This window comes from Erinaceus europaeus, chromosome 7 (genome assembly GCF_950295315.1).
Source record: "Erinaceus europaeus chromosome 7, mEriEur2.1, whole genome shotgun sequence".
NCBI lineage: Eukaryota > Metazoa > Chordata > Mammalia > Eulipotyphla > Erinaceidae > Erinaceus > Erinaceus europaeus.
Window position 1 is genome coordinate 81,189,361 of NC_080168.1, and position 15,788 is coordinate 81,205,148.

At 39.1% G+C, this 15,788-nt stretch overlaps 1 protein-coding gene across 4 annotated transcripts in view; it reads right to left on the reverse strand.

Moving 5' to 3' along the window:
• Nucleotides 1–15,788, reverse strand: part of CAB39L (calcium binding protein 39 like) — a 109,587-nt gene that overhangs the window by 23,094 nt on the left and 70,705 nt on the right. For all 4 annotated transcript variants that reach the window (XM_060194865.1, XM_016187317.2, XM_060194866.1 and 1 more), the window contains 2 exons: nt 6,909–6,968; nt 5,472–5,537 (listed from right to left, as the gene is read on the reverse strand). In XM_060194865.1, coding sequence (XP_060050848.1) covers nt 5,472–5,537; nt 6,909–6,968 — 126 coding nt within the window. The remainder of the gene's footprint in view (nt 1–5,471; nt 5,538–6,908; nt 6,969–15,788) is intronic.

A 15,788-nucleotide genomic window follows, 5' to 3' on the forward strand; every position in this document is an offset into this window, starting at 1 on the left:
AACTACAACAACAATAAAACAACAAGAGCACAAAAAGGGAAAATAAATAAAAACAAGAGTCCTGAAGTGCTTCTTATAGTAGAGGCAGGAAAGCAAAAGTTTAATTTTGCTTCCCAGTAACATATTGCTTCCTAAGCACTAAGGTGATAACAATAACAAGCTCTACTAATCTAATAAGATAATACAAATAACAAACTGTAATAAGAATAACAGAACTCACTCTACTATAATATAGCCCTTACCTGAATAAAGGTAAGGGCTCAGTGATAGGTATTTTCCTCCAAACTTTTATTATAAAACTGGTATGTAGCAAAAAAAAAAAAAGAAAAAAATCATAGACCCAAAACCTGCCAGTAAACAACCACCCCACTCTGATGATCTTTTGTCTATTTAAACAAATAAGAATTATCTGCCTTAAGGTTATTTTGGTATAAAAGAATATAGTGTTTGCTAACAACAAATGAAGACTATAGCTGGTATTATTAACTCATCAAAAGGTAGTCTTGAACATATGAAAAACAAACATATTAAATTTTACTCTTCATTTTCCTTTATCTCTTTGCTGCATCTAAAGAATTTTTCTTAAGCTGGAGAGAGAGCTTAATAGTTATGGGGGTGGTGGTAGACAGTACAGTGGCTTATCCAACACTTTATGCTTGAGACTCAGGGGTCCTGAGTTCGATCCCTGCCACCACAAGACAGCTGAGCAGTGCTCTGGTAAGAAAAAATAATTTCTCTTCAGCATCTGGAAATTTTCTTTTCTTTTTTAAAAAATTTTTTATTATTATCTTTATTATTTATTGGGTAGAGAACCAGAAATCGACAGGGAATGAGGAGATAGGGTGAGAGATAGACACCTGAAGCCCTGCTTTACCACCTGTGACGCTTTCCCCATGCAGGTGGGGACTGGAGGCTTGAACCTAGGTCCTTGAGCTCAACATGTGCACTCAACCAGGTGCACCACCACCCAGCCCTGGAAATTTTCTTTATGCATTCTTCTGGTGTTTTACCTCTCTGTAGCTTGTTTCTTGGCTGCCTTTGTTACTGGTTCCCCTTCTCTCTGTGTCACTTATGTAGGAATTTTCCAAGCTGCATACTTGAATTTCTTATCTTCCAACAGCCTCACCAATGCCCATGGCTTCAATTGTAACATCTAAAAGATGTTGCTCAAATCTGTTTTTATAGTCTTAATGCTTTTCCTAAACTCTACACTCACATTTGTTGTTTTGGTAATTGCTGGGTTTTGATTTATGTGGTGTTAAGGTTCAAACCCAGGGCCTCCTATATGCAAGGTATGAGCTCTAATGCTGAGTCATGTATCTCCAATATACCTTCCATCTATCCATCCATCCTTCGTTTCTTCCTTCCCTCTACCTCTCCTTCCTTCCTTCTTTCCTTCCTTCCTTCCTAGAGCACCCCATGACTCTGGCTTGTGATGACCTGGGGCCTTCACACAAGCACTGTGCTATCTTCCTGACTCTCCACATTTCTTTGATTTTCAAAAAATTTTAAATAATTTTAATTAAATTTTTAATTAAATTTTAATTAATACTTTTAATTATTTTAATTAAATTCTTAGAAAAAGAGAGAACATCACTCTGTCATATGTGATACCAGGAATTGAACTTGGGGCCTCATGCTTGAGAGTCCAACATCTTATCCATTCCTCCATCTCCTCTTTTTGCTACCAGGATTATCCCTGGGGCTCAGTGCTTCTACCAGGCTACTGTTTCTGGTGTCAATTTTTATTTCTTTATCTACTTTTCTTGTGTGAATGTCATACATGAGAAAAGGTAGCAGCAACAAATGCTGGAGAGGTTGTGGGGACAAAGGAACCCTCCTGCACTGATCGTGTTAATATAAACTGGTCCAACCCCTGTTGAGAGCAGTCTGGAGAACTCTAAGAAGGCTAGAAATGGACCTACCCTATTGACCCTGCAATTCCCCTCCTGGGGATATAGCTGAAGGAATCAAACACACCCATCCAAAAATATTTGTGTATACCTATGGTCACAGCAGCACAATTCATAATAGCCAAAACCTGGAAGCAACCCAGGAATCCAACAACAGATGAGTGGCTTAGCAAGTTGTGATTATATACACAATGGAATACTACTCAGCTATTAAAAATGGTGAATTTGGGGGCTGGGCAGGACTGGTGTAAGGACCCTGGTTCAAGCCCCTCACCTAAAGATGGGTTGTCTCACAAGTGGTGAAGCAGGCCTACAGGTGTCCATCTTTCTCTCCCCCTCTTTGTCTTCTCTCTCGATTTCTCTCTGCCCCATCCAACAACAACAATAATAACAACAACAAAATGTGAAAAAATGGCCACCAGTAGCAATGGATTCATGGTGCAGGCTCTAAGTCCCAGCGATAGCCCTGGAGGCAAAATACTAATAATATCAATAACAAGAAATGAAAATAAATAAATAAATAATAAATAAAATGGTACAGAGATAAATTATATCACCTTCAGCTTTTTATCCTGATTGGGATGAGCTACCTTAAGTCATACCAGCCTCTCTACTAGGTCCAATAGCTGACAGATTCCTACTGAAGAGAAGGGTTGAGAACACTTTGTTAACAATATCCTGTGTTGGTTCTTGAAAGCATTGCTACCTGGTACTATTCCAGTTTCTTCTTCACTGCATAGGTGACTATCTCTGTAAAAAGGAAAACCTCCCCTTATTTTGGCTGTCCTTGTGGAACCCTTCTCAAATCAGGACTTCTTTTCTCTAGGTCTGTGGCTATGACAAGCTTTTAACAAGCTTTTAACAAGCTTTCTATACTTTGGAGAGCATAGCATTAACTGCACTGTCTTTGTTTGGAGCTTGATGCCTTCACTCCAGGTTCCAGCACACAGAAAAACATACTTGTACTTTTTTCCTTTTCCTCTCCCTACATGAATCACATTGTATGGGCCTCCACACATGGAAAAACTCAATAAAGAGTGCTGAATGACTGGTTGTTATTAGTAGGTTGACCTTGTCATCAACAGATAAAGTTGGAGCAGCAAGGGCACAATGATAGGGAAAAGTAGGTCGTGAGTAAAATCAATTGACAAAAATATTGTAACTAAAAAAAAAAAATTATAACTAATAAATTTAATACTTTAGCTTTCTATCTAATATTTAGGAACAAATTCATTGTACTATATATGTCATCTCAACATTGATATTTATTGGACCAGGGAGAGCATAGGAATTATACAAAAGACTAAGTAAGCAATGTTGGGGGGGGTGGGAAGCTCAGTTATACAGATTGTTTGACAAAGACATATCAATTATTGTCTGCCAATTATTTTATCTTTTTTTTAAATTGGGGGATTAATGTTTTACAGTTGACAGTAAATATAATAGTTTGTACATCCATAACATTTCCCAGTTTTCCACATAACAATACACCCCCCACAAAATTTCTTTTTAAAAAATTTACTTAGTAAGAGACAGTGTGAGAAAGAGTCAAGAGCAGCATGTCCTTAGATGAAGTGTCATGGATGGGACCTGGGCCTTAGGCATACAAGTTCTGTGTTCTCCTAGTCACTAAAAACTTTCTTGTAAATATCTGAGTGGTATCTGAAGAATAGAACTTTGTAACTCGAGCTAACATCTCACTCCCTTGGAGTTGACTCCTCTGCTCTTGGTCAAATGGCTGCTTCCAGGTTTCTTTTCACTGAGGAGAATAAGGCCATTGGCAGACAGAAGTGGCCCCACTCTGCTGGGCTCCCTGTCTGAAGAGGAACAGCAGCATCTCACAGGTGTTTCATAGAGAATAGCATTTCAAATCACAAATGTGATGACACACATATGTACTCTGTAATCTTTACAATTAAGATTAATTTATTAACACAAGAGAGAACCAGTTTCTGTATTATTGAGAAGCTTTTGATTTCCCCTTCACACTTGAAAGCTAGTTTGACATGACAGAATACTAATGATTGATAATTCTTATCTCTTACTACTGTAAAATCGTCATTCCATTCCCCTCTTGATTCTTGGGCTTGTGCTGAGGAATCTAGTAAGAGCCTGATGGTTCTGCCTCTGTATGTCAGCTTCTTCATTTCCCTTGCAGCCTGAAATATTTCTTCCATGTTCTTACTTTTTTTTTTTTTTCCTTTTAATCAAAGCATTGGTTTTATGGTAGTGTGGGAGATTGAACCTGGGATTTTGGAGTCTCAGGCATGAAAGTCTCTTTGTATAGCTAGTATCCTATCTATTCCCACCCCCTTGTCCTTACTTTTGGAAAATGTTACTATTATGTGTTTTGGCCTTGACAGTTTGGGGTGAATTCACCATCAACAACCCAATCTTGCAAGAATTACTAAAAGTAGTTCTACAGGAAAAGAAGGAAAGGAACTCTAATTCCAAATGAGGTAATCTGTAGGAATAAAAATGGAAACTCAAATAACAGCAATAAGAAAAGCAAACATATATGAACATCGGAACATCTCTAAAATCTCAATCTGCCTCACCTTCCTGGAAGCAGAAGGAAAACTGCTGGGTGGGATAGGTCAGGAAGAGGAGTGAACACTGGGTGACTCTACATATAGGTGGAACTTGGAAGACGGAGTTAGAAAATTGGACTGGGGGTGGTACACTGCACCAAAGCAAGGGGAGGAGACATTACCTCTGGGGGAGGTAATGAAAAGGAGGCGGAGACAGAGCTTAGAGTCCTTGATGGGGGTGGGGGGCTGGAGTGGTGAACAACAGTATATAGCAAACACCTGTTATGCAGAACTGGAAAACCTTACACATGTATAGACAAATGTGCTGTAATCCATACACCCTCACCTCCATAAAATTATATATAGACACACACACACACACACATACACACACACACACACATAGACATACACACATACACACACATATACACACACTCACAGTAAACCAGAACATCACTTTGGCACATGCAATGCCAGGGATCAAATTTAGGAACTCATGCTTTTAAGTCAAAACATACCAGCCACTATACCAACTTCCAGGTCCTGTACTTTATAATTTAATCATATTATTTTTGTTATTTCTTTATGGTATATTTATCATGTAGTTATTATTTATTTTGTTACTACCAAAAAGAATTTGAGGCAGGGCACTTACATTGTTTGACTGCAAAATATGATAAAAAAAAAAAAAAAAAAGGTTCTGGGGCCGGATGGTGGCACACCTGCTTGAGCACACGTTACAGTGCTCAAGGACCCAGGTTCAAGCCCCCGATCCCCACCTGCAGGGGGAAAGCTTTGCAAGTGGTGAAGCAGTGCTGCAGGTGTCTCTCTGTCTCTTTCCCTCTCTATCTCCCCCTTGCTTCTGGTGGTCTCTATGCAATAAATAAAGATAATTAATATAATTTAAAAAATTATTCTTAGGTTACTTTAATTTGTCTGTATTTACTTGTTTACTAACAGATCAATAGTGTACTAACAAGATATCAACTTATGGAAACTCTTTTATGGAAGGAAATTTGATTACCTTTAAAGATTGTCTCTTTGTGACATAATTTTCAGACTGAAGCAGTTTCTCATAGTCTTCAAAAATCTAATGAAATGAAAAGAAAGGATTAAACTATATCCAGCAGTGATTTCTCTGCATTAGGTTTGGTTATATCTTGCTTCACAGGTAATTCCCTAACCTTCTAGCCCAGTGTAGCCCAGTTGTTGAGTTTTGTATCTGTCTATGCTTAACTTTAAGCTGATCATGATTATACACAGGGCAGTTTCCCTATTTCCCCTTCATCACTTACACATAAAGACATGGGAAGACTATCAGGGGAGGGGTTGTATACGGAGGTCTGGTGGTGGGAATTGTGCGAAGCTGTACCCCTCTTATCCTATGGTTTTGTCATTGTTTCCTTTTTATAAATAAAAAATTAAAAAAAAAAGACATGGGAGGATAATGAAAGTAAGTGATATAAGACACATCCTTGTGCACCCTATAGAAAGTACATATTACTACCCACAAGGACGCAGGTTCAAGCCCCCTGTCTCCGCATGCAGGGGAGAAGCTTCATGAGTGGTGAAGCAGTGCGGCAGGTTTCTCTTCTCTTTCTCTCTCTCCCTCCCCCCTATTTCCCCCTCCCCTCTCAATTTCTCTCACTCTCCCTTTTTTAATTTCTCTTATTTATTTGTTTTTACCAGTGTACTGCTCAGCTCTGGCTTATGACAGTACAAGGGGACTTTGGAGCCTCAGGCATGAGAGTCTCATTGCATAACCATTATGCTATCTCCCCCCCACCCCCTCTCAATTTCTCTGTCTTTAAAAAATTTCTATTCTAAATAAATTGTATTTTAAAAATGTTTATTGGGAGGAATCTTTTTTTTTTCTATTCAATGTCCCATTTGCAGAAAATAAAACAGGAAAGTATTTAAAGTATATAAAGTGTCTTATATCATTTACTCTCATTATTAAAAACAAATAAATAAAATAAATTAAAAAAGGGAGAGTGAGAGAAATTGAGAGGGGAGGGGGAAATAGGGAGAGGGAGAGGGAGAGAGAGAGACAGACACCTGCAGCACTGCTTCACCACTCATGAAGCTTCTCCCCTGCATGTGGAGATGGGGGCTTGAACCCGGGTCCTTATGGGTAGTAATATGTACTTTCTATGGGGTGAACATGGATGTTAAGTAGAAGTCAAAGTGATTAGGTGCTAGTTGTTTACTGAAGCTCCAGAGCACTGAAATGGGAAGAGATGTGAAAGAAGAGAAAGTTCTGATTTTGTGTCATTCTCAATTTTTCACAAAGTTTCTAGAGGACCTGAATCCTAGGTAATAGACAACTCTAATACATGACTGAGTATGGTTGGTTTTTACTGTGGATCAGAAATATAAGTAAGTGCTTATAGACCTAAGGGGGCAGGTAAAAGAGCAGAAGAGAACATGAGGCAAAATCTTAAAGATGACTTCTACTTACAGTGTCATAATTTTGCTCTAAGAAGTCAGCTACCAACACTTTATGTCTGGTTAGTAAATCCTAGAAAAAAAATAAAAGCCAAGTTAAACAAGACTATATTACCTAATAAATTTTTACAAGTTTGTCTTTTCCTCTAGAGCTTTTTATAAGGCCACTAGTTTGAAATACATAGAAGTTTCAGAAGAATATTTTCATTTACATCACAAAGTAATTTCCATTCTTTAACATACAAAGTACAAATCTGTTTTATGTTAAAACAACAGTTAGTAGATTTGCCATTGTCAACTTTCTAATAGAAATAATTTTGTGGGGAGTCGGGCTGTAGCGCAGCGGGTTAAGCGCAGGTGGCACTAAGCTCAAGGACCAGAGTCAGGATCCCGGTTTGAGCCCCCAGCTCCCCACCTGCAGGCAGGTCCCTTCACAGGCGGTGAAGCAGGTCTGCAGGTGTCTGTCTTTCTCTCCCCCTCTCTGTCTTCCCCTCCTCTCTTCATTTCTCTCTGTCCTATCCAACAACAACGACAATCAATAATAACTACAACAATAAAACAACAAGGGCAACAAAAGGGAATAAATAAATTAAAAAAATTAAAAAAAAGAAATAATTTTGTGAAATGATACTGAAGAGATAAATTTACATTATTTTTTCAAGACATAACTCCATATTGTGATGATATAAGTAAAATTAAAATAAAGCTTATGGCAATCTTTAAAAACAAATCATTAATTTGAAGTGGCCTAAACTCTTATCTCACAAATTAGCAGTTTCAAGGATTTTGACCTTTAGTTTTGTTTCTTAACCTCTTTCTTTGTTTTCCCTTAACCACTTTTTAAAAGGGAGATGATAATACCTTTGGGAAATATATAAGTATCCTCATAACAACAACGATCCTGTAAATCAACATTTCCTCAATAAAGTGGTACTGAATTTTAAATTAAAAAAATTAAATGGAAGCTTCTGGGCCAGGAAGATAAACAGCAGTAACACATAGGACTTTTTATGTGCTATGTGAGAGGTCCCAGATGCCATTTCCAGGACCACCACAGCCAGATTTGAGGGGTGTTCTGGTATAAACAAACAAACAATAAAGAAACGTCTAAGAATCAAGTCCCTGAAGATTATTATGCAGAGATGCTCATCACCATAGCACTGTTTACAATAAATTACAAGAGAAATAAAACAGAGGTGCCCAGGGCCCTGGAGACTTAAGAATGACACTCAAGTTTATCCCATTATTGGGTTAATGGGCTGTGAGGTGTTGTGTAGTTTGCTAAGTAGTACAATGCACCCATTCACAGTTAAAGACAAGTAGCTCTATCTTATTACAGACATAAACTCGGAAAACTGAACAAACTCATAAAGGCTGTCTTCACCTCACACCAAATTATATCCTTAATTTGCCTTAATGTTGAAAGAAAACAAGCCTCACCTAATCCTTTTATATGCTACGGCTAAATACCCCATCTAGGTACTATGCAGAATTTAATTAAAAATATAACAAAGGTTTAAAATTTTTAAATAAGTTCCTTATGCCTTAATACATATTTAATTAAAACTTCCTAAAAGCATATAGAAGATACACAGTATAACCTCAGAGAGAAAAGAGCAGATAGTAGCAATGATTAAAAAACAAACCAAAGCAAATATTTCTATTTTAATAAATACAATATTTAAAGCATTTTGCACTGTAAGTTGAAAAATAATTTAAAATTAATTTTATTTCATTTTACTTATAATTGCAATCTAGTATTGACCATTGGGCCCATCAGAGCACATACGGTAATTCCCTCCCCAAGTAGAACACTCAGTTATGTTCTGAAACTAAAATGGTTGAATTAGAAAGTCCTCCAGGCTTGTTTGAAAATTAAAAATAGACCCCCAATCAGGCAGCTCCATAGCACCCTTTAGAGATCCTATTTTTATTTTTCTAAGTGGATATTTGGGTGTCTCCTTTTCAGTCAGCCATGCCCCTAATCTCCTGGGAAGTGCCAGTGATTTCTTGAGTTGATCAGGTTAGGAAGGGCAGTGGTTTGCTGCACCTGCAAGAATTCTCCATCTGTTACAGTGGGCATCACCATGGAGTCAAGAGTGTGCTCTCAGGGCCAAGCAGTGGCACACCTGGTTAAGCACATACATTACAGTATGCAAGGACCTGGATCAAACCCCTGTTCTCCACCTGTATAGGGGAAAAGCTTCATAAGTGGTGAAGAGAGCTGCAGGTGTTTGTTTCTTTCCTTTTCTATTTCCCCTTCCCTTCTCAATTTCTGTCTCTATCTAATTAATAAATATTCTAAAGAAGAATGTTTGAAGAAAAAAAGAAGAAGAATGTGCTCTCCCCCTGCCTCAGGCCTGTACACTCAGCACAGGCAATAGTTGTCTTTGCCCTTGGTGGATGAGTACTTCCTGGAAAGGTTTTCTATTCACATTATATTAGTGTTACATCAATGAAAGGAATTTAAAGGGAATTTTATTAGTATCAAATTTCAAGGGAAAAAACTTGAAATATCCAGCAATAGAAGGAGAGAAGAGAGAGAGAATTCCTTCACCACAGGTATATAATGGATACAGCCCATAAATGACATGCTGTCTCTGAAGGGGCCAGATGGTGACACACCTGGTTGAGCACGCATATTACAGTGTGCAAGGATTTAGATCCCAGCCCATGGTCCCCACCAGTAGGGAGAATCTTCACAAGTGGTGAACCAGTGCTGCAGGGTCCCTAGCTGCCACTCCCTTCCACTTCCCTCTCAATTTCTCTGTCTGTATCGAAAATAAATGAATTAAAAAAGACATGTTGTCTCTTTGACACAGTCTTACACCTGAATGTATGCATGCTATTTATACATAGACATGCCCTCACATCTATGTACATAATAAATGTATGCATACAATTAAAGGAATTTTATCTCCATGCTCATGCATGTATATATCTACACATGCCACATAGACAAATATATCTGCTGAGCTACTATAGTTCATATAACTGAGAGGGAAAAAAATGAAAAAAACTAGACTCCTACCCAAAAAAGAAAAAGCAGAAAATTACAAATTACAATAAAACATAATTTTTAAAATATTTGAAATACTTCTCTTTCATTCTACATCCAAAAAATCCTGTTTAGTTTTTTTTTTTAGGACTACATTTTATAGTCTAAGAATTAAGCTTAAAAATCATAATGTAGGGAGCGGTAGCACAGTGGGTTAAGTGCACGTGGCACGAAGGGCAAGAACCGGCCTAAGGGTCCGGGTTCAAACCCCCAGCTCCCCACCTGGAGGAGGGTTGCTTCACAGGTGGTGAAGCAGGTCTGCAGGTATCTATCTTTCTCTCCCCTCTCTGTCTTCCCCTCCTCTCTCCATTTCTCTTTGTCCTATCCAACAACAAGGACATCAATAACAACGATAACTACAATAACAATAAAAATACAAGAGCAACAAAAGAAAAAATAAAAAAGTTTTAAAAAATCATAATGTTGATATTTTAGTTTTAGACTAGTTATGAAGAGAGAGAGAAGCAGAGAATCATTTCAGCTCATGTGTTGTCAGGGACTGAATTTGGGACCTCATTCTTATTAAGTCCAGCACTCTAGTGTCAGGAGCAGTGAACAATGCTGTATCTTTTAGTCCCTTCTCCCTTCCTGTCTCCCTCTCAATTTCTCTCTGTATCTATCTAAAATAAATAAAAGGGGGGGAGACATATTGTCTCTCTGACACAGTCTTACACTTGAATGTGCATGTTTTGCTACCTCCCAGGCTACAAAAAAAACTTCTAGTTTTATATGTCAGTACAGTGCTGAAGATTAAATTGAGCTGAACATATAACAATACATTTTTATCAAGTAGAGTTTATTTTACTAAATGTTGAACAATTTTTAGAGAATTAAAAAAAAACATCCAATTTATTTGTTTCCATTGTTTCTTTGTTTTTACTGCTGGGGCTTCCCTGTGACTTGTAGTTCACACAATTCCACTGCTTCCAGCTGACTCTTACTGTTGAGATAGATGATGAAAGACAGAGTAGATAAAGGAGGAGGTGCGCTGCTTCACCTCTTGTGAAGCTTCCCTATGTTGGTGCTCTTATGTGGAGGCCAGAGGCTTAAACTAGGTCCTGCCACGTGGTAAAGTGTGTGCTCTACTGAGGGAGTTATATCTCAGTCCCTTGTTTGGCTTTCTGTCTTTTCCCTCCACTAGAGTTTGTCCTATGTTTATAGTTACTTGTGAAATTTTTAAAATAACTAATAGGTTTCCATGACAGCAAAAGGTCATCTGGTAACAAAGGAGGAAAAAAATGGGGCTACAGTATCTATTAATAGAAAACAGCTTAAGTTATTTAGACAGATATTTTGTGGGAAGGATGAATCATCCTTATTGGTAAATGTCATTCTTCATATTTGATGTACAAGGTCTCACCAAGTGCTGCTCTAGGTGTGTGTATGTTGAGGGAAGATGGTGTTCATCTGTAGCCACCAGAAAGTTTTGTTTTACCATGTGAGTATCCTGGGAAATGGGAGTGGCCCCTGGTGTTTCACAGTACTTTGTTATGTATTTTTGTTGCCTCTAACACCTTCCCTCCACCAGTGAAGTCTCTTTAGAGACTGGCGCATAGTTGGTTTTTTTTTTTTTTTTGTCTCCAGGGTTATTGCTGGGGCTCTGTGCCTGCACTATGAATCCACTGCTCCTGGAGGCTATTTTTTTCCCATTTTGTTGCCCTTGCTGTTGTTGTTGGATAGAACAGAGAGAAACTGAAAGGAAAGGGAGACAGAGAGGGGGAGAGAAAGATAGACACCTGCAGACTTGCTTCACCGCTTGTGAAGTGACCCTTCTATAGGTGGGGAGCTGGAGCCTCGAACCGGAATAGTTAAGCTGGTCCTTGGGCTTCGGGCCATGTGCACTTGCCCCCCACCCCCTTAGTCCTTCCTATCTCTCTTTGCTGTACTTGCTGATTTCTTAACTCTATATCTTTGTCTTCTCCATACACCTTAATAACCCCTTCTCTTCTCTTTCTTTCATGTGCCTTTTCTGTGTATCGTACATATAGAGATCTGGGATCTTTACTCCTCATTTCCTCAGGGAGAGTCTAGGAGGCAGGCAATACTGAAAAGAGCTGTAGAGAACTGTGTTCCCTTGAAACCCAGATTCTAGATTGGCACCCTATAAAAACAAAAACTAAAATGGGCTGTGCAGTGGTGCACCCAGTAGAGCCTGCATGTTATAGTACTCAAGGACTCATGTTCAAGTCGCTAGTCATCACCTGCAGAAGACCAATTTCTCTCCTCTCCGTGTGTTACAAACTCCTTGAGAGGCTGCTTCTGTCACGTATTTCTCATCTTACAGAGAAATTCCTATCACCCGTCAAGGCTGGTTTCCGCCCAGGAAGATCTACCTGCGAACAAGCCCTGGCCCTCTCAACTTACATTGAAAATGGATTCCAGAAGAATTTAAAGACAGGTGCTGTCTTTGTTGATCTCACAGCAGCCTATGACACGGTCTGGCACCGTGGTCTCCTAGTCAAGATCTCAAGATGCCTGCCTCCATGGGTGGCCAACACTATATCGTTTCTTCTCCAAAACAGAAGATTCCGGGTACATATGGGTGACAAGTCTAGCAGATGGAGACTTGTCTCAAGTGGTCTCCCCCAGGGCTCTGTTCTGGCTCCTACGCTATTTAATATTTACATCAATGACCTCCCAGAAACTTCTTCAAGGAAGTTCATCTACGCCGATGACATCTGCTGTGCAACTCAGGCATCCAAGTTCGACATCCTCGAGGAAACACTCACGAAAGACATGTCTCTGATATCTGATTACTGTAAAAAATGGGGACTAATCCCTAGCACTGCAAAAACGGTATCATCTGTTTTCCATCTACACCATGCCTCGGTCTCGCGTGAGCTTAAGGTGCAGCTTGGCGATACGAGAATCCGGCATGAAGCCCAGCCAGTCTATCTTGGCATTACTCTCGATCGCACTCTGTCATTTCACAAACATCTCATAAAAACTGCAGCAAAGGTGGGCGCGAGGAATCACATCATTGCAAGACTGGCCAGCTCCTCATGGGGCACAAGCGCTTCCACACTATGATCATCCTCTCTGGCATTATGCTATTCCACTGCAGAATACTGTGCCCCAGTATGGTTCCGTAGCCCCCATGTCCACTTGGTTGATTCCAAATTATATTCCTCCATGGGGATAATTTCTGGAACCATCCGTTCCACCCCGGTTCCATGGCTGCCAGTTCTTAGCAACATCGCCCCGCCAGATATTCGTTGGGATGCGGCATCATCTAAGTTCATTTCCCACGTCTACGCTCGACCGGACCTGCCAATATACGCGGATATCTTCGCCCACCCTGTTCAACGCTTGACATCTCGTCACCCAATCTGGTCCCCTACGCCTACACTGAACTTCTCTGTTCCAGTCTCTTGGAAACAGAGTTGGCAGTCAGCTGAGATAAAGAACAAACACCTCATCACAGACCCCTGCAAACGTCAACCCGGCTTTGACCTAGCACGTTATGATTGGGCTCTCCTCAATCGCTATCGAACAGGCCATGGTCGGTGAGCCGCTATGCTCCATCGCTGGGGAGCCAGAGACGACCCGAACTGCCCCTGTGGCTACAGACAGACTATGACTCACATAGTCAACAATTGCCACCTCTCCAGATTCAAAGGAGGTCTCGAAACTTTACATCAGGCTCAACCTGATGCTGTTGACTGGCTATGGAAGAAGGGCAAACGCTAGAAGAAGAACCTGCAGAAGGAAGCTTCAGCAATGGTGAAGCAATGCTGTGGATATCTATGTATATATGTATCTATCTGTCTATCTCTTTTTTTCTTTATTGGTGGATTAATGGTTTACAGTCAGCAGTAATCATCTATCTCTTTTTGTCTAACTCCTTCTCCCTTTCTCAGTCTGTCTCTATCCAAAATAAATGTAAAAAATTAATATTTTTTAAAATACTTATTTATTCCCTTTCGTTGCCCTTGTTTTATTGTTGCTGTTATTATTTGTTGTTATTGATGTCATTGTTGGATAGGACAGAGAGAAATGGAGAGAGGAGGGGAAGGGAGGGAGGAGAAAGACACCTGCAGACCTGCTTCACCACCTGTGAAGCAACCTCCCTGCAGGTGGGAAGCTGGGGGCTCAAACTGGAATCCTTATGCCGCCGGTCCTTGCTCTTTGCGCCACCTGCACTTAACCCACTGCACTACCGCCCAACTTCCAAATTTTTTTTTAAAAAACTTAAAAAATGTATTTTATTAGGAAAATAATGCTTTGCAGAACAGTTGTTAACTTATTGGTACAGCCTCTCAGCGCCTCAAGCATGAAGGTAGAGAAAGACCTGAGGGGGACTGATTTGCTTTTTATTTCAGGCTCAGCTGAGGCTTTTGGGGAGTGATGGAACAGAAATCCTTTCCTCCAGCCTCAGGTAATTCAACTGTGTTCCTAAACTGGAATATCTCATTTGCTTACACAAAAGTGAGGGCTCTCTTTACACAGGGCTTCCTGCCAATTCAGTTCTCCTCTTTGTGTTCCTACAGATGTCCAGCCTTGCCTACCCCTTAAGCAGGTTATCTTCAAGGTGGAAGATCACCTTATCCCCTTATGCTTGGTCATAGCAAGCCTTTCTTGCTACCCAGCCTATAGTCCCTGCCTTCACTGGAACCGCACTGTCTGTCTGTCCTCTCTCTCACTTTCTCGCTGTCCAGATTTTCTTTTTCTCCTGAGGTTCCCCCATTTCTGCTACTACATCTTGCCCTTTCTGACTCTGCTTCCTTATACTGTCGCACTTCCTGCCACCATGTGAACTAAGATTAACAGATGAAATCTCAGAAGTGGAACAGACTTGGTCTCTATGGTCTATAGAGAACATAATGTTTTCAATATAGTATGCATAGTAAAATATTGCTCTCACCTTTCTCACTTCTGGAAAACTATTAAAAAGAACTATAATCTAGGTCATAGGTAACTTTCAAGTAATTTACATAATATAATACAGTTAAAGTATTTGTTAATATTAGGCTATCATGCTTTATAACAATATTGCTGAAATATGCATTTAAGGTAATATGTACAAACAGGGCATAATGTTTATGCAAAAAGACTTTCATGCTTGAGGTTCCAACATCCCTGGTTCAATTCACCATAAACTAGAGCCAAGCAGTGCTCTGGTAAAAATAAAATTAAAAGTCACATATGGATGACAACTAAGCAAAAATTACATATTTATATTATTTAAAACAGAAGAGGTAGGTTTTAATTATGTAAAGGATTGAATAGACTTGTTTTTTTTATTTTTAAATATTTATTTATTTTCCCTTTTGTTGCCCTTGTGTTTTTTTATTGTTGTAGTTATTATTGTTGTTATTGATGTTGTCATTGTTAGATAGGACAAAGAGAAATGGAGAAAGGAGGGGAAGACAGAGAGGGGGAGAAAAAGATAGATATCTGTAGATATCTATCTCAGATATCTGTCTTTCTCTCCCCCCCTGCCATTTCTCTCTGTCTTACCGAACGACGACAACAATAACAACAATAACAACAATTTTTAAAAAAAGGCAACAAAAGGAAAAACAAAACAAACAAAAGATGTTCTAGAAATTGGTTTTAAAACAATATGAATATATTTAACACTGTTGAGCTACATGCTAAAAAATAGTAAGGATAGTGTTATGTCTATTTTACTACAATTAAATTTAAAATTTCAAAAATGTATTTCCCACATAATAAGGTAATAATACATTAATAATTATATAGTCTATGCTGAAAAAACAATATAACCAGTATTTTGTTTCACCATATTGGAATTAAAATTTTTCCACACCAGTAAAATGTGATCCCTTTATATTCAAAGAGGTTATATAATTCTCCTTCATTACCCTGTTC